Genomic DNA, 27,682 nt, shown 5'->3' on the forward strand with positions numbered 1-27,682 from the left:
AATAAAATGAATTAAATAAATATACTACCAGGTAAGTGGCGTAACATAGCTCAAGGTGACAGCCTATTATTTCTGCCTTCTCTTTACCTCAAAGAAGGCAAAGTGAGAAATGTGGGATGCGGTGGAGAAATGCAAGCTCCTTGTTTGGGAAAATTGGGTTTTTCATTAACAAAAACTGGTAGACATGCTTAAAAAAATAAAAACTTAAATTGACATTCTGAGTTTGGAAGCCACATTTATTTAAAAGGTGACCTCAAACTTTTCTTAAGAAATGTCTGTTGCTTGCATCTGTACATCTACACTGATTATTATAATTCTAATTATGTAAACATGTTCACATATTAAATTCATATTATTTGTGCAAAGACCAGAAATATATGTATTGACAGCATAGTCAAAATATTAATAAATTGTAATATCTTAATAAATCAAATGATTTTATTTTTTTTTTCCGTTTGAATGTTGGACAGAGGAAAAGCATTGGAGTGCCAAACAGAACTGAGGTTTACTTACGACATCTTGTCTTGTATCCTTCCCTGACGCAATGAGAATGTAGTTCCAGGCCAATGGTAGGAGCAAAGCTAAAGGAATCATATAAAGCTCAAAGTTCCAGACAACAGTGATGAAAATCTGTTGGGAAAAAAAACAAAAAGTGAGAATAGTGTGGTTTGGGAGTGCAAACATTTAACAGCATGTACTGTTGATTGCTTTGAGAGGGCTACATGTGCATTTGGCGATAAAGAACAATCATATGTAGAAACAAAAAGGAGGATATAAAATAAGCAATAGAAGCTGAAGTCCTAACATCTTGGTCCTCTAAGATTTGTTGGTCTCAGGAAGGAGGATGAGTTTGAGCCGTCATACCCTCTATCCTGCGTGCCAATCATCCTAGAGCTTGAGGTCGTGTACCATTTCAGATGCAGCTCATCAAAGCTGACCCTTTCAATCTCACCCCCAAACTCCAGAAAATGACCCCACACACCCCGAGTCCCTAACCCTGTCACTCCAAGCCCCAATATCCTCTTCTGCTGCTCCAAAAGACTCATATGCCCTGTCTCTAACCTCCTCTGCACCCATCTGCCAAAACCATAACCTCTATACCTCCCCTCTCATCACCAAACAAGAAGAGTACCATCTGAAAATTAACCTTCCACTAAACCCGTATTCTGGTTTTTGTTAGGCTTCTTCAGCCTCCAACAACAGATTTCTCTGGCCGTTGGAGAAGATATCTGTGGGAAAGCCAAATTGCAAATGCTCATGCCTTGATATTTTCAAGTAGCAGTCTTGTGCGAATTGTGAGGCAGCTTTGTTTCAATTGTTGCTAACAAGAAATAATAAGATGGGTTATTGTGTGGGAACCACATCCATCAGAGACAAACAGACACAAAAGCATATTTATCCTTTCAAATAATATCATGTTTAAAGCGCACAGATATTTCCCACGACTGATAAAATCTTGGCGGCAATTATAAACGAAAGCTGAAGATGCAAACTGTGCCTAATGCTTAATGTCCTCTTGCCAAACATATTTATCAAATTTAAGTACAGCAAATCCATTATTTCGATATAAGGAGCAAAAGAAGATTTGAAATTAATTACTCTGCATGAAAATGCAACCATGTTTAACAATCAGCTCTGACAGGAAACCTTCAAGACTGGTAGAATTGAGACTATTACTGTATAAAGCAGATTTATTGGTCTGTGTAGCAAATAATTGTTCCTGTTAGTAGAACAACACTGTTCACAAGTTGAAAGTGGAAGCTTAATACAATCAAACTGGTTTATTTATCCAGTCTGCATGTGATTGTTTGGGAGCTATTCATTGCTCTTGCAGCCGAAGGTTAATGTGAATATAAGGTTCATCAGCAGTTTTCTTTACAGAGTTGGTTAAACGGTGCACTGCAAAAAGACACGCTGTGTGCCACAGTGAATTATTCTCATTCAGAAAAGTTTGAATGGCTCACATTCAAACTTCAGAAAACAAAACCTTCATGCAAAATTAACTAAAAGACACTGAATATCCACAGAAAAAGTAAACTAAATTAAACATTAAAAATGTCCAGCAAGTCATAAAATTTTCTCTAAGTTTCAATTCCTCCTTTACATAAACCTGAGCGGCTTGGTTGCTGCAACTTACAAATCTCCCAAAAGGCTTGAAATCACACACAGTCTCTCTCAGGCTCAACTTTCTTTTTTTTTTTTCCAACACAGAGACTTGTTCTTAAACAGCTTTGCAGGAGAAACAAACAGTTTAATAATTCATTATTTGTATACCAAAATGTAAAACAAATTCTCCTTTATGCATCCTAAAAGCACCTACAACAGTGAAAGCATAAAAAAATCTTCAACAGAAGAGCTCTACAAAATACTTCTATATTTTTTTGTAAATTTAGTTGCATCTGCAGTCATATTATTGAGCTCTGTAATAGTAATAAACTCTAAAATAATCTCTGACAAAACATTGTGCAGTAGAGCTGCTAAAACTGGACTTCAGTTGAACAAACAAAGGAGCTCAGTCCTTTTAAACCTATTCTTGTAGATTCTATAAATAACAGCAAACATCTTTATGCCGATCCACAGTCGCTCCTTTTAAGTTCATTGTTATAAATATACTGTACACATCCTGGTGTGAAAATATACTTTGTGGTTATCTAATCACTCGCTAGGAAAATTAATTCTACATTGTGAAGATGTTTATAAAAATCCTCAAAAATGTCATTTTTACAGTTCTTTGTTTAAAAACCTCTATCTGCCAGAGGTTGTTTAACTTGTCATCCCCCTTCCTCCTGCGTTCGGGTGAAACGGCTGAAGGTGAAGTTTTGACTGGCAGCTAGGGAAACCGGACACCCGGGCCCAGCAGTGGCCAGACCCTGCACCGTCTTTGTGCCCACCGGCTGGACACCGGGGGCCCTGCGGTGCCTGGACCTTTCCACAGGACTAGGCAATCGCAGCCACCACCGTCAACGCCACCCCCCACCCCCTGCTGCTGCTTGCTACACCAGATAGGAAGCTCTTCGCCTGGAGAGATGGGAGTGGGAAGGAGCGCCTGCTGTGGATGTCAGTGACCAGAAAAAGATGGAGAGGGGGGAATACAAAAACACACTGGATCAAATGGAAAAAGAAGAGGAAGATTCTGAGTGAAGTTCCAGATGTAGACTATGGGAATCATTGGTAGATTACTCTGTGTGGTCCAAAATCCCATATGATTATGGATATCTGGACACACACAGACACACACACCGACCCACACACACACACACACACACACACACACACACACACACGCCAAAGATGTTTGGCTCACATTGTTCTTGTTCTGATTTATGCTACTGATTCTTATGGTAGTTGTTTGGTATTGTAAACTTCCACTGCATGTTTTCATTTTTGTTTCTTTCTATAAACGTTTTTCTATCTTCACTCAATTATCCGAGCAGTCTAGTTTTGGATCAATATTATCTATATATCTATATCTTTATATCTATCTCTCTGTCTCTCTCTCCTGCTCTCTCTCTCTCTCTCTATATATATATATATATATACATATACATATATAAGTTTTAATCAAAAGAGAATAAAAAATAGCTATTTTTGTATTTGTTTCCTAAATCATCAATCAAGGACTGATGTGTTTCATATTTATTCATTTTACTCTTTTTTTTTACTGATGGACATTTGATTTTGTCACCACAACTAATAGCAGTAGTGACGGATGGAATAAATAGTCAGAAATAAAAGAGAAGCATTTAACCTTTAACCAACAAGTCTAATCTATCATAAAACATTGCATCTTTTAGTGTGATGCTCTGTAAATTCTCTGAACAAACCTATCCTTTTTTTTATAAAACATAGTAAAAAGGACATTTTTCCACACTCAAATCTGTTAAAACAGTTTAACAGCAGCTAAAGCCCAAATTTGAACTGGGCAAACTTAATATCTGAGAACTCTCTGAAAATCGAACTGCTCAAATAATTAGAAAAGACATATTAAAGTAAAACCACTTTGGCATATGTTGTTTTATCTTGGTAAAAATCATAATACCCTAAAATGTTAATTTGTTTTGTCATGGAGTTGGATTTCATTTTACTTATGATCTTTGGTGCTTTTTATTATCATTAGAAAAACAACAACAAAGGAAGCTTTATTGAAAACATTAAGAACACAAAAAGTCAGACTAATGTATTCAAGTGCTTAGTGTGGGGACTTTAAAAGTTTTATTTCTGGTTAGAAAACAGAACCCGCGTCCTGACGGCTTTCTGCAGCAGCACTGTGGGAGGGTAATATTCAGTGCTTTGGCTTACATTAACCACACACCAGGCTAACTTTCCCCCTGCTCAGTCTCAGTGGACTGAAACTGAAGTTTGGATTTCAGAGTTCCCCCTTTATCTCTCTTACATCAATATCCATGCTGGCACTAAGTGTTGCCAGACACCAACTCGAAGTCCTGTTAAGTTCGGGTGAACATGAAGAAAGAGTGGTGGGGATGGTGGATGGTGGTGGTGGTGGGGGGAGGGGGATTGTCCTGCTTGAGAAAGACTTACTCATTATTCAGTGGTGCTAGACTGCCCCCTGCTGCTCAGCTGCAGAATAAAGTAAAATTTATGTTGATCTAATAAAAAATGTGTTTGGACACGGTAAAATAAAACAAAGCATTTGTCCTTAAAAAGAAAGCTCTTCAACAGTATTAGATGTATTCATCCTCTGACTCCTTAACAAAAGGGTCTCATTTTCTGTTCTCAATCAGTCACGCCACACAATTTCAACCATCATTCATTTTTAGGAAATCAAGCGACCAGCAAAAAGTGAAGGTATATCTTTCAAAGCTGTCCCTTGCTGTGGGCAAAGACGAACTCCTGACTTTAAAACTTTAAAAAGTTAGAGAGGTTCTTTGAAGAGAAGTCAAAGGAGCAATTTAAAGAGACCCGGAGTGGTTGGTGTGTACCGCTCACCGCTATGGCGTCACAGCCAGACATGTGCAAACACACATAGACACTCGAATGGTTGCTTCTGTACCTGTCTTTGCTTTTTTCCTCTCTTTTTTTTATTTCAGCAGGGTGAATTTTTATCTAAATGCAAAGCAGGTGATAGGTGCTCCAGTTTCCTCTAGAAGTAGCTCCCTTGTCTGGGCTCTCTGCCTGATAAGAGTCCTACTTTGCCTGACATAAAAGAGCCCGGTATCATTTCCCCTGCCTCCCCAGCAACCCCCAGCTCGTTGCCCTCGCCCTTCCCTGAGCTTCACAAAGCTGCCTCTATTTGCTCCCAATTCAGGGCCCAATTGCAGATAAAGTTACAGCAAATTTGTTTGGAGGAAGAGCCGCCGAGGCCTGCAGTCCCTTGGGCAATAACAGCCTTGTCTTGCAGGGGCCGCAGGGGAGTGTTGGCAGTGGCAGGAGAACAGAACCCAACACCGTTCAGCCCGACAATGGCCTCAACTTTCTGCAGGGCAAGGCGAAGGAAAGGAGGGAGGGGAACGAGGTACAGGAGATAAAGAAGAACGAGCATGGATGGACGAACGGATAGAAGGGAGAGACACTCTGCTTGCAGGTGTGGATAACGGAAGCAGGCGATTAACCCCGAGAAAAGGAATGGAGACACCATCCACAGACACACACAAAGACACCACCCATCATGCAGGACAGGAGGTAACTCCAGCAGCGTCCATTGTGCCAACGCCTCAGGCAAAGCTGCCACGGTGGCTGATTCACTGTCGGGATGGGTGGGTGACAGCAGTGTGGGTGTGTGAGAGAGAGAGAGAGAGAGAGAAAGGCTTCATGTGAAAATTTGCAGTATCTCTCTTTCTCACATATGCACACAAAACACACACTAATCACAACTGGCACTAATGGGGGATGTGTACATGCGGCTGGCATTTCAGGATTGGGCAGAAGGAGACCATGAAGCGAAATTTAAACAATTTTTTTGTGTGGAGGGAGTGTTCTGCTGTGACATGTTATGACAACTGCATTTTGATGCACTTCTGAAAACTGCAAAACATATAACAAAACTATGTCCCCCTCAGGCTTGCTAGCATCTGATAAAGTGTGCACATTTGTTAGTTTTGAAAGTAAATTGCCCACAGAAAGTTTGGCGAAACATCTGTCTGTAGGCACATGTGTGCGCACACACATGAACATGATCGCATGCAGCCGCACACCTTCATGAATGCAGCACCTTGGCCAGATGGCCCCCCATAAAAACCCACTTAAAGAGATGAGTGAAGTGATTAAGAGGCCTCTCAAAGTAAGGGAGAAATGAGATGAAGGAATGGAAGGAGAGGGAGGGAATACCTGTGTGGAGAAGAGGCTCTAAATACTCAGATGCTTTTAGCTAAGTGCATACTCCTACGCTAGCAGACTCCCTAAAGATTATGGGTGGGGTTGGGGAGGAGGGACACACAATGACACCTAAATTTCAGAATTACTCTAAACTATAAAACACTTTGTCCTTGGCCTAGATACACTCTTTGTCATCATTTGAATACTCTGGGTTAAAGCGAACACAATAAGAATAGGCTGAGCTGTTAATCAGGAATGCTGTGCACCTTGCGTTTGAAACTATGCATGTTTGAAGGTTGAACAGCTTCATGGGTATTCACACAAAGCTTGAATTTTTCAAGGCTGTACCCTTCCCCTCTATTCTCTATTTTAACCATAGAAATGTAACATTTTTTTAAATGACAGTGATTTTTGTGAATTTCTTGATCACTTTATTTGTCTGACCTATTTACTTATCCCTAAGAGATCAGTGACAAAGAATAAGGGCAAGTCCAGAGGAAGAAAAAATATGTAGATTATTGTTAGAAATGAAAAATTTCACCCTTTTTCCAAACGGTGCATGAGCAATACCAAGTACTAAGATGTCATGCTGACAACAACAGTCTTCAGTGTGTAAGTTGCTGCTGAGTGAAAAGTATGTTGACTTTGTTGTTTCCAGTATTTGTGAGGTGTTTAAAAATCAAGTCAGAGGAAGCACAAAAACTGTAAGGAGATTCTATAAAGAAAACATGTCTGTTTATTCAAGCCGCCACAACATAGAGAGGTCAGCAGAAAACAGGAAGCTGATGTTATTATTATTCTGTAAATAGTGAAATCCTGATTAATTGCTGAGCTGTGTAACACTGACTGCTACCTCAGTTATAGAATTCTTGCTCAAGGCTCCTGGGTAGTTACAATACATGAATAAAGAATTTAACAGTCACAACAGTAAATATGTTTTTTTTTTTTTTTCAAATATTAAATTGAACAAGATGTTTTCATTTTGAAATAATACTGTGGAAAATGATTAAATATGTAGTAATTATGGCAAGCTTTGATATTTCAGTATGTGCAAAAGAAAGTAAAGGAGCTACTATTTGTCTTGCAACCGAGTAGATGAAATACAGGGGATGTTTTTTTTTTTTTTTTTATTTGCACATATGCACATATTTGTCCCAAAACCTGCTGGATTTCACTGTATTTGAAGATTTTATGTGATGCAGAGAGAGACAGACAGTTCTGTACTCTGTACTGGTTTTGACAAATATGAGTACATTTGTTTTATTTTAGTATGAACATATTTGGTCAAGACTGATCAATTTCCAATTTATTTAGAAAGTAAAATAACCTCTTATGTTATTTATAGTAAAAAGAATAGGCTAAAATCAGCAGGTCAGAGCTTTGCAAAATCACCCACAACATCTCCAATCTGTGGATCTCTGAAATGAAATGCAATTGTGCATTCCAGACACCCCCCCCCCACACACACATATCCTTCTCTTTATATCTTTACAAGGGCTTTACATTGACCTTCATTCGTTTTCCATTCATGACCTAACCCTAACCCTAAACCTAACCATTACCAGTACATACCTAACCCTAAACCTAACCTCAGTTAGACCTCAGTTCAGACCTTAGTCCTAAATCCTAACCCCTAAATAAAAACAACATGAAAAAAGTCAGGAGCAGGGAAATGTCCTCACTTTCCAAAAATTGCTTTTCTTTGTTAGTTAAAAACTTTGGACTGTCCTCTCTCGCTAGCATATATAAGACCCCCCCCCCACACACACACAGAATATAATGGAAAATGTTAACTGATCAATACTACGTCTCTTCTGACCCAAGTCTTGTGATGACAGGGTGACTTGCAGTACAAGCACACGCATACAGCCTCTGTGAAGATTAAATTGGTGTCAAACGGCCAAATGATGCTAATGTTTGCAGTGGAGATACTTAGTGCCTCTTTGGTAAAGGGCCGGGTCAGGGTGGGCCCACCTGTCCCGTAGCTACTAAAGTCAGTGGACATAAAACAGACAGGTCTAAATTCCTGCTCTGTCATTTTTTAGGGCAGGAACCTCAAAGCAGTCTTTCACTGCCCTGCTTTTAATAATAGATGACAGAGGAGAGCAAAAGAGATGTGGAAGAGACTAGTGGGTAAGCAAGAGAGGAGTGGTGACTTCTTCTGTGCAGGAACTCTTTGTAGTTGCATTTACTTCATAGATGGACACCAGAGGGTCTCACAAAATAATTTTCAAGCTGCAATGGCAATCCTACAAATCATTATCAGCCAGTGAGTGTCAAAACAGTCTAATATCTACAGAAATGGTCCTAAGAACATCTGAGACCATCCCTGCTTGTGCCTCTGCTCTGTGTGTGTGCGCTGCGGGTATAAAAAGTGAAATCGCAGGTGCTGCCACACCTACCACAAAAGCACAGATGCTTCTCTGCGGAGATTCCCATTCGAAGCAGCTGTTGATGTAGCAGCCTGTGTTGATCAGGAACATGATGCAGCGTCTGACTCGGTTAAAGTTGCGCAAAAGCAACTGAGGGAAAGCAAAACAAATGATAGCCTTAGACAAATGAAGTCTTAGTTTCAAAAATGTACCATAAAAAGAAAAGAGCAGAAAGTTATGTAGACAATATACCATTTCATTGTGAACATTGCATAAAACATTTAATAAACCTGGCAGGTAATAAAACTTGGTGGGAGAGAAAAGGAAGCTGGAAAAGTGACACTAAAATACTCGTAATGATCCATGGCTTTGCCTAGTAACACTTGGGAATAAAAAGGAATGCTTCAACATCTTTTATTTATATGTAGACAAAATTTAAAATCAAGACAATTTTCAGATACGAATATCATACAATGGCAGATCCTAACCTCTTAGTGCTTCATCTGTCAGTCTGCCTATAAAATCACCCACGCCTTTCAATTACAGCTCAAGATAGATTTAAAATTACATTTCAGGTCTCACAAAAATGTTTTGTTTATTATTAACAATTTCCAACAACATAGCTCTGTGATTGCATTTTTATTTCAAGCCGTTATTCCAAAAACAAGAGAAGTGGTGCTGCTGCCATCCTCCTGGGTTTCCAGCCATTCAGGAATAACAGCAGCAAGGACAGGAAACTACCCAATCAGGTCACCACCAGCAGAAATTGTTCCCAGAGGAGATCCTGCCTCACCAGATCCCTTGATGAAAAACACCTACAATGTTGTTGTTTTTTTATCTGTAGAAACAGGTTATTTATTTAATGTGTCTCTACCTAAGTGTGTGCATCTAAGGAATGTTGTTTTCAAAACATATAAATGTGTTATATTTTATTGCCAAAATATCTCTGAGGACAGTAACATTCTCAACTTATTTTCAGTCATTATGTCTATAACTGCCTTGATAAGAATATTTACATCTTATGTGTCACAGTGTTCTGTGAAAGTATTCAAACCCCCAGATTTTTTTTTCACTTTCTTCTTCTTGCCACAGTAAAGGCCAGATTTGAGAAGTGCATGACTAATAGTTGTCTTGTCATTGGATTCTCCCATGTGAGCTCTTTATTTCTGCAGCTCCTCCAGAGTTACCAAGCTTCTGTGATTACTCCTCTCTTGGCCTGGCAATTCATATCTTGGCGGGTTTCCAACTGAGCCATACTTTTTCAAATTTTATTATTAACTTCTGCGTGAGATGTTAAAGGCTTGGATTTCATCCTATAACCTGATCCTACTTTAAACTTCTCAATAACTTTATCCCTGACTCGTCTGGAGTGTTCCTTTGTCTTTATGATGCTGTGTGTTCAATGAATTTCTCTGTAGTTATATCAAGATTAAATTACACAGAGGTGGGCTCTATTTAAGAATGACGTAGATTCTGAGGGCAATTGGTTACACTGGATTTTAATTAAGGATGTTAGAGAAAAAGGGTTGAGTACAAATGCATTTTCCAATTTTTTTTAAATTGTATTTTAAAACTGTGACGCATGTTTCTTCTACTTCACAAATGTTCACTATTTTGTAACAGTTTGTTACACAAAATCCTAATAAAATACACTTCTCAAAAAAATAAAGGGAATACTCAAATAAGATCCTAGATCTGAATGAATGAAATATTCTCACTGAATACTTTGTTCTGTACAAAGCTGAATCTGCTGACAAAATCACACAAAAATCATCAATGGAAATCAAATTTATTAACCAATGGAGGCCTGGATTTGGAGTCACACACAAACTTAAAGTGGAAAAACACACTACAGGCTGATCCAACTTTGATGTAATGTCCTTGAAACAAGTCAAAATGAGGCTCAGTATTGTGTGTGGCCTCCACGTGTCTGTATGACCTCCCTACAACGCCTGGGCATGCTCCTGATGAGACGACGGATGGTCTCCTGACGGATCTCCTCCCAGACCTGGACTAAAGCATCCACCAACTCCTGGACAGTCTGTGGTGCAACGTGACATTGGTGGATGGAGCGAGACATGATGTCCCAGATGTGCTCAATCGGATTCAGGTCTGGGGAACGGGCGAGCCAGTCCATAGCTTCAATGTTTTCATCTTGCAGGAACTGCTGACTCCAGCCACATAAGGTCTAACATTGTCCTGCATTAGGAGGAACCCAGGACCAACCGCACCAGCATGTGGTCTCACAAGGGGTCTGAGGATCTCATCTCGGTACCTAATGGCAGTCAGGCTACCTCTGGCGAGCACATGGAGGGCTCCTGCATTGATGTGCCATCCTGGATGAGCTGCATTACCTGAGCCACTTGTGTGGGTTGTAGAGTCCGTCTCATGCTACCACGAGTGTGAAAGCACCACCAACATTCAGAAGAGGTACTGAGACGTGGTCTGTGGTCTCCACCTGCAGAACCACTCCTTTATTGAGTGTCTTGCTAATCGCCAAAGATTTCCCCCTGTTGTCTATTCCATTTGCACAACAGCATGTGAAATTGATTGTCAATCAGTGTTGCTTCCTAAGTGGACAGTTTGATTTCACAGAAGTTTGATTTACTTGGAGTTATATTGTGTTGTTTAAGTGTTCCCTTTATTTTTTTGAGCAGTGTACTTTTAAGTTGGTGGTTATAATATCATACAATGTAAAAAGGCTTTGAAAGGCCCTTTATATTATATCCACCCTTTAGTTCTGGAAAGCACTTAAAACTGGATTATTTATTAATTGAGTCCAATGTCATAATTGCAGTTATGAGTGTGGAAGACGATGCATGTCTCCCCCACCCCCCAACACCCACACCTTTCTTTCTTGGTGTGTGAATGCAGCAACAGCAGGGGAGCTGCTGCCATTCAAAAGAACCCTCCCAGGGCAGTCCCTCCAAACCAGCCAATGACATCATCATTTTGAGACGCTGACATAGGTCATCTCTATGAGTCAGGGGTAAAATAGAGATGGAGAAAAGAGGAAGAAAAGCACAGAGTGAGCCAAGTGAAGGGAGCAGCAGAGGAGGCAAAAATGGTGAGGTCAGGGGGGGACGAGGCCTGTGGCTGCGCTCGGCTGTGCGTGGCCTAACATTGACTGCTGAGCCCTAACGGTCACTCATATGACACATCTGATGCGAGCCAGCCCCTACCATTCATCCCTTTGTGGTGCCGCCACACTGAGCAGTGTGACAATGAAGTGCAAAGCAGCAGTGGCAAAGAGGGCTAACTATAAGGATGGCCAATCTACTTATGCACCCCAGAGCTGACAGCTTGACATTTCTATTCACCATTCAGAGTGGATACGAGGGGGAATAGATGAGAAAAAGGGAGTGAAAGGAGGGAGGAGGGAAAAAAGAAAAAAAAACAAATGCTGTTTTTCCTTCAATCATTCTGTTGTATCTTGCCCACACAGTTGTTGTGCTTTACAGGATGCCACTCAGTGGTGTTGTTAGTTTCTGCTTTGGACATTTAAGCAGAATAGGGTGTCGAATGGGTGGATGGAGGAGTGGCAGATGATAAACATTAGCTGCAGATGTACCTGTTTGGACACTTTAGGCTCCTCCTCAATATACTTTTGTTCGACAGGAGTCAACGTCCTGAGACCAGCCTTCACCTGGATAATACAGCAAGAACAAAATCTCAAAAATCTGATAATGAGGAGCAATGTCTTGATTATTTCAAAGATATTGAGCACTGAGACAGCATAGCAGCACATGAATATAGAGCATGCCCCATGTCAGCGTCCAGAGAAAAAGAGAGGGAGTGCAGGAGACAGAGCTGTAAGATGGCCGCTGTAGGACACACACGGCGATGGTGAATGGGCAAACAAAGGCTGCTGAGAGGGAGTCTTCGATAATTAAAGCCAAAACGAGGACGAGGGACGACGGATGAGATAGAAATGGTGGGGGGGGGGGAACAAACAGAATAAAGATAACAGCAGTATAGAAGGGGCAAATGCTGGAGAGAACAAGAGGAGGACAAGAGTGAGAGGATAATAAGGGGTAGGAGGTAAAAGGGAAAGAAAAGCAGGGAGGAGACTCAAAAAAGAGAAACGAAAGACTTACAGCATTAAAAATCACGTCTATTTCAAGAAAGATGACCCCTTTTGTTGGCCCTGTCAGCTCCTTGCTTTTCAAGACGTAGGCTTTGCGTTCTCCATTTTGGATCTGTGGGAGAGGGACATGACAGGCGTCTGTCTGGCAATACCCGGCTGAATCGGCTCCCCGGGCCACCTTTGAACCCCAGCTGCTGGCGCTGACAGGGAACCCAAAACAACTGTGGCAACTCTGACAAGTACCTGTTCATTACCCACTGCAGCTTGGCTCTGTCAAACAGAAATTAAGTATCCTGGGGAATCATACTGTTACAGCAAAGCGCAAATATATGATGCGCACACTTCTTTCACGAGCTATCTATATTTTTGCCAAATATAAGAGGCATTCTTCTTTCACCTCCAAGTTGGATCTTTCTGTCTATCAGCACCATTTTCATCTAATTTCTCTTCCACTTACTTTATATCCTCTCAGCGATCAATCTATACCTTTTTTTTCCCCTCAGCTCTTCAATTTATTTCTGCTTCCTGTCAACTTTTTTTCTTTGAGAAATAATAAGTGTCATCAATGGAGATGCAAAAATAACCCCTGCTTTTTATATCCTCTTCTGTTTTTATTCTCTCTGTTCCTCAGCTGTATGTTCTCTCTTTATTATTCCCCAGGGAGGAGGAAAAAGAAACACAAACAGAAATCTTGCCTTTGACTCACATTTAGCAAAGGGATAGCAACTTTCCCAAGGAAGTCGGCACTTCTGTCTCGGTCTTCGTCGTAAACGGTAACCTCAAGCACCGAGTGGATGTCCTTGACGTTGCTGGATCACACACAAAGACAGGGACATAAGTAAGCTTAGGACTCAAAAGGGTGCGGAAGCCGTTTCATTTCATAGATTTACAGAAAGGATGAAAAAGCACACAAAATGATCTAACATGTCCACAATTATTCACAATTATTTTTGAACAGAAATTATTTAATTTATAAAAGAATAACGTATAAATATATCATATATTACACAGCAGTATGGTGTATTAACTTTTTTATTTATTTATTTAAGTGTTCAAGTCAAATAAAATAATCAAGACTGCAATGAAAAAAATAAAATCAATTTTTGACACATATTTACAAAGGAATCAAAATTAATATTATACACAGTACAGCTACTCAGTTTGCTAGAAATAAACATTAATGTAAATAAACATTTATTTTTCCTAATATTTAGGTTTATTTTATTTCACCTTATCTCATTTTCAATTTATTTACAGAATGAATATATTTAGGAGCCACAAACACCCACATTTAACAAGCAAATATATTAATTAATATTATTATTTTCATAATATTTGTAACCTAAAAATCTATTTAAGAAATTAAAGTTCCACACTGTGAAAAGTAAAAAAAATATAGATTAGAAAATAAAAAAAACACACTTCTGAGGACAATCAAAAAATAAATTCTTAATAGTAATTTAAAATTGATTTAAAAAGATGCAATTAAAGTTAGCTATAAATACATGAATAAATAGAAAAATGTTTACAGTGAAAGCTACTCACAAAGTGAAGACCTTGTTCCACTCTGGGTTTAGATTTTTGTAGACAGTGTGTGTCTGTAGTCTATCATTGCTCAGCTCCACCACGCAAAATGGATCGCTTTTACCTGTCAAGTATAAATAAAGTACACAAATGAGGCCATATTAAAAGACAACATAAAATAAAAAGCTCAGTCTTTAAGAGTTTGAGAATGCTAAAGTCTTTGTTTTTCCAGCAGGATCAAATCAAAAAGTCTTTCTTTTCACATAGGATAACCAGAACCTTAACATGCTGTCATACTGGACATATCAAATAATCAGGATTCATCAGGACTCTTATAATATGGTTCTTTCATTCTTCAGTCCCCATGTTGTGTACATTAGACAGCATTATATAATTTGTAAGCAGTTTCTGAAAACATGGACCGCCAGAAGAAAATTCTGGGACAACTGTGCCCTGGGCAGGCACAAAGAAGGGGTTAAAAAGAGGAAAAAGCCAAAGAGGGCTTTAAAAGTCAGAACTCAGAGGTCAGCACAGAGAACTTGAGGGTAAGAAAAAAAGACGGCTGAGCGTGGGACTTAAGAAACACATCTGGTTTATAATCTGTGATTTTAAAATGAGCAAGTAGAATACTGATGGCAAAGGTGAATTAGAAAAATCAAAAAGGAATGAAAGCAATGATAAATAATGAAATAAAATTATGAAAGAGCAGTTCAAAGAAAAAAAAAATCCTCCCCATCATTTCTATGTTTCATTTTCTTTTAAAGGATTGATATAAGTAGATACAAACATTATTATTTAAACTCTGAAAACTGTAACAGATTCAGAGGTTGTTTGGTGGACTTATTTTTCTTAAACTTTAGGATGTTTGGCAAGCAATAAAGAAATTTATTACCTGGCTCACTACTAATCATACTGAGTTAATATATAATGTATTTAACCAAAATGTTTGATTCAGAATTTACAACAGTTGTGAAATAGGTAAAACCCAATCATACATCTATTTCTTCTCCTAAAAATAGCCTGCTGTAGAATAATTATAAAAGCCAGTAATCTCCCATCCTATTATCCATTTGTTTACAAGGAGTTTATGTTAAGAAGTCTTCATACAGAGTTAATTAAAATGAGACCAGCTCCCCACATCCCTGCCAACCTCCCTTCAATTGAAAATAACTGGTAATTCTGACTTTGATCATTATGCTTCATTAAAAAAATCCGTCAGGATTCGTTTACAGTGCTTTTCATTCATTAACACATGAAAAGACTAGGTCAGCAAGTTAAAATGACACATTTAAAGAGACAACAACAAAATATTAGCTGAACAGTGTTGCATAATAGAGTTCACTAACTTTGGGACTGAGTTCAAAGCCCCCCAAAAGACCGTGGTTCTGTGCATGAGTGTGAGTCATGGGAGGCATGTGTGAGTGAGTGTCATCGATTGGTGTGATTTTCTTCAAATGTTGTGACAAGGGCAGGACATTTAGTGGGTGTGCAAAGTAAATGTCACTGTGATCAATGCTGAGGCGTAGGTGTTGCCTTTTATATCTGTTTGTGGTGCTCTATTGATCCGAGCGGTTTCAAGTTGATATTGGCAGCTCTGACTTCTGTGACTTAAACAAGATACATTAAAATTGACAAAAAGGCAGGGCACACAAGAGCCTAGTAGTCAGAGCATCTGTGTATTATTTGCTTTATATTAACTGCATGTGTTCGATTTCCTTAGATTATGATGCAGAAAAATTACTTAAAAGTTAGATTTCTGTAGCAGTTTTAATGTATACATTTATTTTAAATGATCATAGTAAAGATTTAGACTCACAATTAATCAAGGAGCTTCCCTACGTATTAATGTTACCCCCAACAAATCAAGTCAATAATTTAATTTAAATGCAATCAGCCAAATTTGGATACGGAAATTATTTCTGCAGCACATTATCCCCCATCCAGTTGCCCTCAGTTTTCCCTCTAATATTCTATCTTTAATGACGCGGCTGCATGCGTTGTCACAGAGAGCCAGTTGTTATGGGTGATGAACTTTCACCTTATTGGTTGCCAAACACCAGAGGCAGCTGTCTTAACCAATTACACGCTCAGGTTTGAGTGCCACTCATCGCTATCCAGGTAATGTCTGGGTAAAGCTCCTCCCACCCCTTCTGGGTCCCATTTCTGAGATGCTGGCAGGAAAGGAGTGGATGTAACTTAATTTTAGAGCACTCTAAGGTAAACTTGGAGGAGGAAGCAGCAGAAAGATGAGGAAAAATTTAATTGTCCCTCAAAAAGCTTAAAGCTGGTGAGAAGTTTAAAGTTGGAGAGGAAACATGCCAATGTATCACAATATTATAGTGCCCTGGAAAAGTATTCACCTATTTAATAAATAAAAGTAAAATAAATAAATGGATAGATTAGAAAAATCAGATTGAGTTTAATTTAACCACAGTATAAATCTTTTATGGTAGACACACAAGAAGAAAGCCAATGTTAAAAGAAAGTTATAAGAAGCACTGTTTCTCAGGATTTCCACAAGCCAAGTAGGTGACCAAGCAAACATGAGGAAGAGGGTCACATGGAACTAGAAATTTATTTTTTGGTCCACATGCAAACACTATTGTAGCAGAAGACAAATTTTGCACATCTTGCTGAATCATGCTGTGAGACTGAAAATGACTAAAACTGTAGGAATGATGGATGGAACTAAAATCAGGGAAGGGAAAGGTTTAGAACAAAAAACATCTGTATGTTCAAATGGCAAAGTCCAAGCCAGACTTTAAAATTGTTGTCCACATACACTTTCCATTAACTTTGAGTGAAATTAAGCTACTTTGTAAAGAGCAATGGGAAAAAAATAGTATTTAGATGTGAAAAGCTGATGAAGATACATCCCAAATTACGAGGCTGCAATTTGCAGCAACATAGCATTGACTCTGACGGCTAAACACAAATTCATGGTGCACTCAAAATTTTGTTTGAAAAAAAAGATTTTTAAAAACCATGTATTAAGAGTATGAATAATTTTGGTAGACTCCATATCTTTAGTTGAAAATGCAACCGAGTTGAGCATTTTCTTTAACTACTTATATCTGCTTAATTCTTGCCTGAAAAAGAATCTTTAGCATCCAGTTATGCCGATGAAGCTGCTGCTGCAGGTATTGGTGTGTGTTTGTGTGTGTGTATCGCTACTGAAATGCTCTAACAATATAGCATCCACTCAGAGGGACAAGAGCTGGCACACAAAAGGGATTGTTGGTTTTAGGGACTATTTTCAGTTATCCTACTTGGGTTGGAGTGGAGCTACTCCTCTAAAACACTCCAATTAGAGAGAGATGGCCAGAGAGAAGAGGGAGAGAGGAGGAGGAGGAAAAATGAGGAGGGAGAGGTGCCTGAATGGGAGCCAAATGGTGAACTCTCTCTGTCTCACTGACCTCCTCTCTCCGTCTACCCTCCTGCCTCTGTCTGTCTGTTTGTCTGTTCTTCTGTTCCTTTCTCACCTTGCTCCTGACCCTCTCTTGGTCTGGGTTGTTAAAATGGGGTGTTCATGTGGTGAGGGCTCTTATGGGGCTCTTACAGAGCGATTGTTTCTGCCAGTGACACGCACAAAGACACACATGCATGCACACACGTAGACTCAAAACTGAAATAAGCCACTTTCAAATAACCCCTTTTTACCTATCAGTTCACTCACTGAATTCATCTATCGACTCGATGGAAGTGAATATGCTTTAAGGAGCCAAAAGAAATACATTAACTTTATTTTTCTAAATGTATATATTCAATGATGTCTCAGGTGGAACTGTCTGAATATAACATTTCTTTGGCTCTGAGAACAAACCTCTAACAATAAATAAAGATGCACCAAATAAACAGGCTAGAGACTGGGATTGGCCAATTTTCTGCTTAAACCGGCCCTGATGGGTGACCGGCCAGTTGGAAACTCACAAAATACGATCTGTGAATTCAACATGATGTAAGTTGTTACTGACGATGTATGCTAGTTTTAGCATATGAGCTGTTTAAAAATGAATTCACAATAAACAAAATTAACTATGTATTAGAAAAAAAAAAAAAACAATTTTCTATTAGATGCTGAGACATGTCTGCAGTTCATTCAGACGTCATGAGAGACCAACAGATTTGGCACATTAATGAAATTCAGGAATTCAGTGCTGTGTTTTATCTTTTGCAGCTTTCAAACTCTGTTTTTCTTAGAACATGCTGGGTTGGAAAACCTTGGCAGCCTTTTGAAAATTTCAAGAGTTATAATATGTAGTTACATTCTCAAGGGCAAGGTGTCCAAAGATTGGCTTGTGGGCCATCTGCAGCCCTCAGAATCAGTTTGTGTGGCCTGTGACCATAATTCAACAATGGCACAAATCTGAACCACCAGCACAGGTGGTTGTACAGATAAATCCCTTTTGGGGGGGCATGATTTTAACTGATTCAAAGCCTTTTAAAAAAGAATAGAAAATGCTAAGCACATCACATAGCATTTGTTTGTTTTTGTTTTTTTTACTGAACAAGTTTAATTTCAATTTTATAGTAAATAGGACCACTAACATCCAGTGAAAACAAGCTAAATATACAATTTCATTACTAAGCTACAAAAACTTATCTTGCATGTTTTCTGCAATTCTAAAAAGGTGATGGATATTTTTGCAGTTTTGCTGTTAGTTTATAAAATAATCCATAAACCTCAGAGTGAATGATGAGCCTTGCAACGGTGTCACTGAGCACATTTCTACTCAGAGTGAAACCCATGAACCAGAGAGCCATTAGCCCTGCACTCTGACTCCTCCTGTCGCTCCCTGCAGTAACCCAAATCATCCAGCTCCACTCTGTATTTGCTAATGGGACGGTGGATGTTTCAAATGGAGAAAAACTCTGTCTCCTTGCCACACACACACACACACACACACACACAAGCACACACACATCCTTCTCTCTTTACGAGATAATACAGAGTGAAAAACTAGGCCTGTCCACTGTAGACCTAATTAAAAGTAAGAATTAATGGAGGATAGAGGATTCAGAGAGAGCAAGCAGAGAAAGCACAGGAGGAGGGATGAGAAAGATTTGTTGGTTCAAATGTGTACTTTTTCTCTATTATTCAAATGAGGAGCCTGCATCTTTGTTAAAAATGCAGAGACAAATTTAGCGTTCTTGCACAAAGTAGGCTTTAGCTTCCTCTTAGGATTCCCATTTGCGATTACCCCACTAAAGAAAATTACACCCTGACTTTGAGCTTAAGTAAGTATCAGATTGCTGGTAAAGACAGATTTGCAACAGAGCTACTTGGCGTGTTATTTGTTAAAAATTAAGAAACATCTCCACTGCATTGCAAAAGTATAGATGTTCCTTGAACTTGTTTACACTTTATGAGGTTACAACCACAAACATCAAGGTTATAATTTTTAGGATTTAATTAATTAATTAATTAATTAATTAATTTTATGCAACAGACAAATTCAAAATAAGGCATACATGTTAAGTATAAGGAAAAATAATTGTATTCAACCTCCTTTACTCTGTTAATAAAACTGGGCACACAGTGGGTAGAGCTGTCATCTGGCTATTGGAAGGTTGTGGGTTCAATTCCAGCTTCCCCTTGTCACATGTCCATGCCCCCTTGTGCAAGGTACTTAACCCCAAGATGCCTACTGATCAGCACATCGGTGTATGCATGCATGTTAGGGGCTGCGATGGTGTAAAGTGCTTTGAGCAGTCAGCATGACTAAAAAAACGTTCAGTCAATTTATCATTTAGAATTCACTGCCACCAGTGCAACTGCCTACTGAAGTCACCTAATTAGTAAATATTACTGAAAAAACAGCATCATTAAGACCAAGGACCACAGCGGACAGTTCATGGTTAAATGCCAATTCACCCAAACTGGTAGGCTGGGGAAAAAGGGCAATAAAAAGCAGCAAAGAAGCTTACTGTAAAACATGGTGGTAGTTGCCTCATGCTGTAGGGATGCTTTTTTTCAGAAGGAACAGGAAAAATTGTCAAAATTTATAGGAATGTAGATGGGGGTAAAGTCAGGGCAATCCCGGAGGTAAACCTGTTAGCGGTTGAAAAAGCCTCGCGACCAGGGTGGAGGTTCCCATTCCAGCAGGACAGCAACTCTAATATAGTGTTTACCTAGAGCCAAAATGGAATGCGTTTGAACAAAGCACTTACCCATGTTAGATTGGTCCAGTCAAATTTCAGACCTAAATCCAAATGAAAATCTGTGGCAAGATCTAAATATTCTTCCTCATAGGACCAATTCTCCACCCAGTTTGCCTAAACTTAAGTACTGACTTAGGGGGTTTAAAACAAAAACATATACACTTTTCAGATTTTAAATTGTAAAAACAATAATAAATCCCTGTAATCCACCAAACATTTATGCATTACTTGGTCTGTCACATTAAATCCCTATAAAACATCTTGAAGTTTTAAGTTATAAAGTGAAAAAAATGTGAAAACGTTCAAAGGGTTAGAATACTTTTGCAGTGAAAATCATGAAACCAACTAACAGCAGAAGCACATCAAAAAATCTATTTTATAATTGCGCTGTTTGTACCTAAGGTCACCAACTTACCTGTTACATCTGCGGCCATGAGTCCCTCAGCTCTGATGACCTTCACCTGCACCACGCCAACATCTTTCAAGTTGTGGAGTGACCTCCAGAGGCTCTGCGACATCACAAGAGCAGAGGTGAGGAGTCAGAGATGACAGCTAAAAGTATTGAAGTGAAAGGCAGGTCAATAACCTGACATTTCATTAGGAGAGGAAAGGGTAGAATAAGTCCTTTATGGGTTCTTTATTTGAAAATGTAGAGCTGGCATTTATAACCAAGTCTAACAAAAGGACAAATCATAGAATGTAATTCAAAAAAATACTCCCACTTCTGAGTTTATAATTTGTACTTTTTAAATAGGGGGATTTTTGTGATTAGGGTGAGGCAGATGAACCATTAACATTTCGGCTAAACATAAAGTGATGTTCAGCACTGAAGAAACATTAACAATGTTCTCTGTTTTCCACAAACTCTGGACACATTAAAAATAATACAGCAGAAATGTCCATTATATGGTAACATTAAAGGTTGATCACATTTATTTACAGTTTCAGTAAAATCTACTCAAGGTTATTGAAGCACATATGCATCATTTGTATGTTCTGTGGTATTTCTTATAGTACTTTGTTTTTCCATATTAGGAGGGACTCTAAGAAAAGTTGGTTCATGTGATAATTGAGATATTACAATGAGTAGATAAAACTGGTGAGGCACGACTGGCAGTGATATAGTAGTCATGGCACAAGGCCATAGATGCACACTGTCCTTCAGAGATGCATTGATGGCCAGAGAGGAGAAATAGTTTACACAGGGTTTTAATAACAAGTATAAATAGAGATGATTGAGTGAAAACTACTGTGCAGGTATTTATACCCCCTATGTACACATTTCATCACATTGAAACAGCAAACATGCATATATTTTGTAGAAATTTGCATCATGAAGACCAAGGAACACAGACAGCAAACACTTTTGCACAGACATTTAAAGCAGAGTTAGGTTATAAAACAATAACCCAAGCTTTGAACGTCTCACGGAGCACTGTTCAATCCATCATCCGAAAAGGAAAAATGAGTTTGGCATAGTTGCAAACCTACGAGACATGACCCTTCACCTAAAATGACAATCCAGGAGAGGCGAGCATTGCTCAGAGAAGTAGCTAAGAGGCCTGCTTTAACTCTGGTGAAGCTGCAGAAATGCACTCCTCAGGAGGGAGAATCTGTTCTCGGAATAACTGTTGGTCGTGTACTTCACAATTCTAGCCTGTATGGAAGAGTGGGAAGTGAATAGTAAGTGAATATAGTGAATATAGTCCTGTTTTCAATTTGCTACAAGCTATGTATAGGGCGCAGCAATTGCACATTACTGAACATTACCCTAAACACACCATCTCCACCATGAAACATGGTGGTGGCAACATCATGCTGTGGGAATGCTTTTCTTAGCAGGAACAGGGAAGATGGATAAAGTTGATGGAAAAAAAAAAACTTGTTACAGCCAGCGAAAGACTTGTGAGTTTTATCATCATAAGCACTGAAAAAGACTTCTATCATTTTTGTTCCACTTCACAAACATGCACTATTTTTTGTTGGTCTGTAACATAAAATCCCTGTAAAATACACCTAGGTTTATGGTTGTAATGTGACAAAATGTGAAAAAGTGCCAGGCACTGTGCCTGGTAAATCTGGTACATAAAAGGAAAACCTGTAGAGATCAGGGCCTGTCTATGAGGCACACACAAACAATCCCGAACTTATGATTTTGCTCACATCCAACCACTCAGGTACAAACACAATCATTTAAAAAAAACGTAACTGAGGCCAAACTGAGTGGCGGGCCTACATGTCTTAAAAGCAGAGTGAAAACACACTTCAATTTAATTTATTTCTCTCTCTCTGGCAATAACCCCTTCCATCCCCACAGGAGTAATTATAATTTAAATTTCAGGGCCAGTCAGGGCCAGGCTAAAGACTTAATTCATTATTAGCAACTCTGTCAGACTCTGCCTGTTTTCTAGCGATATCATTGTCCAAAAACCTCTCTAAAGGAGATGAGAGGGAGACGAGAGTGTGAACGAGGTAAAAAAGAGAGGGAACGAGTGCAGAAAGGAACATACAGAGAAAGAGGGACAAGTATCGAGTTTGATGTTTGATTCGGCAGAAGATATAGCCCCAGTAAGAATCAATAAACAACAGAGGGAAAAAGAGGTCACAAGAGAGGCAATGTAGTGATCGAAACTATTCAAACAGAAGTATTAATATGTGATTATGTCTTTTTATGTTTTTGGACCAAAACATGTAGCAAAAAGCTAAGTTACTGCATTTTGTATATAATTAGAAGAAACAGGAGGCTAGATAATTGTATGACTTCATAGTGGAGCACCAGTCTTCCAGTTAATACACTTACAAAACCATCTTTTAATTTTCTACCCTACAACCATTACTTTTCATCTCTTCCTACTCCCGTTCCTGCTGCCTAAGGGGACATCCAGGGTTCGGCCTCAATCCAAGATTGCAAAAGAGAGAACACACCCATCCTCCACAAGGATTTAAATCCTCATCAAATGAGACAGACAGCAATAGACTGACTGGACAGGACATGGGTAGGAATATAGACAGATGAAAGGACCAACAGCCATGCTCCGTTTTCCTCGCATCTACGCGCAGGTGGAATGATGGGGATAAGGAGGAAATGAAAAGGAGAGGTGAACAGAAGACAGAGGACACATTATGGGTAGAGCTGGCTTTCATAAGATGAACCCCCTGCCCCCTGTGTGACTGACAGCCCATCACCATGACATCTTCTTTCTGTCTCTGTCACACTCCGCAGACGTATAAACACACAAATGAATCAGAGCTGGCATAGTCTTATGACTCACTGTCCTTTTTGCAGCATGCCACATTTAATCATGGCTGTATTTCAGAAACATGCTCATGGCATCTGCCCTGCACCGCATAAGCTTACTGATATTTGATCAAATGATGGTGAAGATTCAAACAAAAAGCATATTTTAATCCCCTTTTCCTGCTAATTCCTACTCATTTAAATCAGGATCACTGCATGCCAAGAGTGAAAGCTGTATGCTGCTCGTCATGCACTTAAGGACAGCCTCTTATGGGTTCTCACTTTCTGCCCAGGTTGTGTCCTTTCACTTCCTCTTAGAAAAGTGCACCTGAGTGTGGAAGAGAGGTGCTGCCACCACTGGTGTACACAGTTGGTGGATTGCCACCACTTCAATGGAGGTCACCCCGTCCTCCTTGTCTCATCCACCCATCTCTTGGCCACCTCAGGCCCATTAAGAGCCATTAGTGTGCATGTTCCTTTGCCATTATAATGCATAAATCTCTTTCTCTCTTTTTACCTCTTTTTCTGTGTCCTTCTCTAGTTCTGAGGAACAACTAATTAGGGATAAAGCAAAGGTTACCATGAGCAGCAGAACATTTTATGTAGCTACACCAGAACTGTACATGGTGTAACACAAATTCAAACATAGTAGCTATGCAGACATGTGTGCAAACCTGCACTAAACACACACTCATGTATAGATGCTCTGATCAGCCAGTTTCCAGAATATATTTTAAACTTGACTACCCAGTCAAGTTTAAAATAGTCAACATTTTGTCTTTTTCTTAATACAGCAGTAAAATCCAGTTTATGCGCAGAGGTGTGTAACAGGCTCTTCTTGCTTTCTTCTCGCTTGTCACACATGCTATGACGTTGCATCTCATGCCAATATAAATAATGATGCTAATGCTTAATTCTGCTAATAAAAATATAATTATGTTAATTATGACTGATCAGAGAAAGGCTGCTTAATGCTAGATCTGAGATCTATTTGCTAAGATCAAACAAAACATTAAATCAGAGCTTTTAATTTTGACATAGCTGTTATTTATTTTGAATTAATGTTGTAGAAATAAAAGGAATATCATGTGATATAGTGCATTTCTGTATCTTATATAGTGCAAAACAAGGTTAGTAAGCTACAATGATATGCATACTAATAAGCCCTGTGCCACGCAGGTGTCTGTTATCCATTCTCATCAATGGCCTGAGATTGAAGTGGGGCAACTAACACCTGCTGGTTTCAACACAGTGACCTCACTGTGGCCATTTGAGGTGTGGGTTTGAATCTTTATGTGTGACAAGGACATGTACAGCACAATGTACAAAACATAGTAAAACAATGCCTGCTGCTCAGTGCTTTCAATGAAAACCTTCCAACTATGTGTTTCCATTATTCCATTATTAAGCTGCATTTTACGCTTCACTGTAATTTGTAAATCTATCTGCTCTTTATAGCTGTGATGATAACACAGTATTGATTTTCCCCACAGAAACATTCAATTTTATGAGATATGGCTGACACACAGTAGGTAGCTACTGTTTTTGGATGTGTCTGCCTGTGAATGTTCACTTGTGATTAGTGGATGCTTTGTGCTGCACAGCTGATTCTAGGTTGATAAATATCAGTCAGTAATGGTGTCTGCACATGCACGTACAGTACACATGCACACTCGCGAACACTAAGGAGATTAGCGGGCTTTCAGCAGCAGCGTTATATATTGGTGGTGGTACTTGGTCTAACCAGAGCTCTTTGATAAGGTATGTCTTTATTAAATTCTCCAACTGAAAGACTGCCAGTCTTGGGAAAAGGAATATGTTAATAGGCAGAGACCATTCAAGTCTTCAAACTGACCTCACCGTGCCCCTCCATCTGCAACCCCCTACTTTCTTCCCCCTCCCTCTATCTTTCCATCCCTTCATCTCAAAAGAAGGCCAAGGAAGAGGCAGACAAAGAGCTGAGGTTGCTCTAAGAGTGGGACAGAAATGGGGAGAGCAGGAGAGAGACGGCGGCAGGCAAAGAAGGTAGGTGAAGGAAGCAAGATGTGCCGCCTTTGGTAAGGCAGCAAAACGGGGTCTGCGCGAGTTGTGAGAGAGGTGAAATAGCTTTTTCTTTTCATTTTACACGCCTTCCCTTCCCGATGCAACCCTCACCCTTTACCTCTCGCCCCCATTACACACATTCACTCAAACACACATACTGGTGTTCAATCTCTCCGCCGTCAGTTTGTTGCTTTCAGGAGAGGCACAGCATGGTTTCGTCTCGGTCCTAGAGCTCCACCTTCTGATTTGAGGAGGTTTCTGCAGTGGCGAGCAAAGCGGACGACCTCCTGTGGCTAGCACCACCAAGACCATGTATGCAGGTCGCTGCAGTGATGTTTGCCACACGTTGGAAGGTGTAAATATACACCAGCAGGGAGGTATCGGTCACTGAAATCCAGTCATGTTCTGTAATATCTCAAACAGATAAAACGGATGTGAACACATCCAATCTCGCAGCATCACATGTTTCAGCACTCTTAATGGACGCTGTTGTGCAGTGATGAGGGCTGTCAGGGAATCATATCTTTTGATGAGCGCGATCTGGGACTCTTTGCAGCAAGGACTGAGAGTGACGAAGAGTGATGGGTGAATAAGACTAAGACAAAGACTTAAAACCATTGTGTTAGAGCAGATTAACTCTAAAGGTTTTCTTTCTAATTGTCTATTTTTCTACTCTATTCATCTCTAACAAAGTAAGCTTGATGACAACAATGTAATAAAACAAGTTAAATTCTAACAGTTTAACCTATGCCACTAATGCACAACTTGCATTTACCAAACCAGCAATACACATCTGCACGATTCCTTAACAATTACTCGAAAGACATTTCTCTTGATCTCTTAAACCTTTGTTTCCTAATTGTTCATCTACCCCTCCTTTGTGTTCTGTATTGTCAAATTTTAAATCCCTCCCGTAAATATCAGCATATAAACCACTGAAAATCACACTGCTTTTGATGTGAATGTCCCTTAAGTGTCAATAGTTTGTGGCTTTCATTAGAAGAAGTTTGCAAACTAATGCTCAAGAAATGTGTTGTTAGAAACAATAGTGTGTCTAGTAATGAAAATAAATATTCCTTTTTGAAATGTCAATATGCATCCCAGAATTATCAAGTCACAGTGTCAGGAAAATGATCAATCTAAGGGTCCAACAACGTGTGAACCAAATACTGTTTTAAAAATGGATGCTTACTAGATAAAACAAGGAGATAGGTGTGGCAGTACCAGTATTAGTAGTAGTAGTGTTCGTGGTCAGTTAGGCTTAATACTTTATTAGCATCCATGGCTATAGCATTATTGCATAAAAGACAACATTTATTATGTAAAACAATTTAATAAAAACATTCATACAATTGAGAAACAATTTAGGTCAGCTTATCTTAAGTGAATGCACAACATAAAACCCATCCATCCATCCATCCATCCAGATTGAATTTAAAAAAATATGTTTTTATTTGGCTCATATTAATCCCCATAAGGCTCCTTCAGTACCGGCCTATTATGTAAGATTTAAAGGTAGAGATGGCTAAATGCTTTCCAGACTCCTTAATAACAGAACTAGCCTTTTAATTTAGCTTTGAATCATCAGCTTCAAATCAAATGCCAACTTCTGCTTTATAAATATTATCATATAGTGCTTATACTGCACACCACAAGAGGGCACCCCTTCATATTGTACGGACATGCAAATAAGCAATAGAAATCTCATTCACACGTCCATCTTCTCCAAACTCACATATCTTTGCATGATCTGGTGCCTCTCATTTGGATCATCCAACATGTTGACGGACAGATCTGAGATGGAAACCGCCGCGGATGCAGTGAGTGTGACCAGTATTACCAGAACACCTTCTCCTTCCTCAAGTGGCAGGTCCAGCTTGTGAGTGTGTTCTTTACTGAGAAGCGACAAGTCAATAGTACACCTAAAGTGAAGCATAAATTAGAAGGTTGAATATACTGTACAAACTGTTCTTGTATGTGTTT

The 27,682-nt window shown here is 39.3% G+C and overlaps 1 protein-coding gene across 5 annotated transcripts in view; it reads right to left on the reverse strand.

Annotated features, from left to right (window-relative positions):
- mctp1a (multiple C2 domains, transmembrane 1a) overlaps positions 1 to 27,682 on the reverse strand; it is a 216,113-nt gene that overhangs the window by 68,789 nt on the left and 119,642 nt on the right. For all 5 annotated transcript variants that reach the window (XM_047380515.1, XM_047380514.1, XM_047380518.1 and 2 more), the window contains exons 9-16: positions 27,435 to 27,621; positions 20,834 to 20,927; positions 14,278 to 14,380; positions 13,439 to 13,541; positions 12,743 to 12,844; positions 12,217 to 12,291; positions 8,676 to 8,795; positions 514 to 630 (exon numbers count right to left, since the gene is read on the reverse strand). In XM_047380515.1, the coding sequence (XP_047236471.1) occupies positions 514 to 630; positions 8,676 to 8,795; positions 12,217 to 12,291; positions 12,743 to 12,844; positions 13,439 to 13,541; positions 14,278 to 14,380; positions 20,834 to 20,927; positions 27,435 to 27,621 (901 nt within the window). The remainder of the gene's footprint in view (positions 1 to 513; positions 631 to 8,675; positions 8,796 to 12,216; positions 12,292 to 12,742; positions 12,845 to 13,438; positions 13,542 to 14,277; positions 14,381 to 20,833; positions 20,928 to 27,434; positions 27,622 to 27,682) is intronic.

Source organism: Girardinichthys multiradiatus, chromosome 12 (genome assembly GCF_021462225.1).
Source record: "Girardinichthys multiradiatus isolate DD_20200921_A chromosome 12, DD_fGirMul_XY1, whole genome shotgun sequence".
NCBI lineage: Eukaryota > Metazoa > Chordata > Actinopteri > Cyprinodontiformes > Goodeidae > Girardinichthys > Girardinichthys multiradiatus.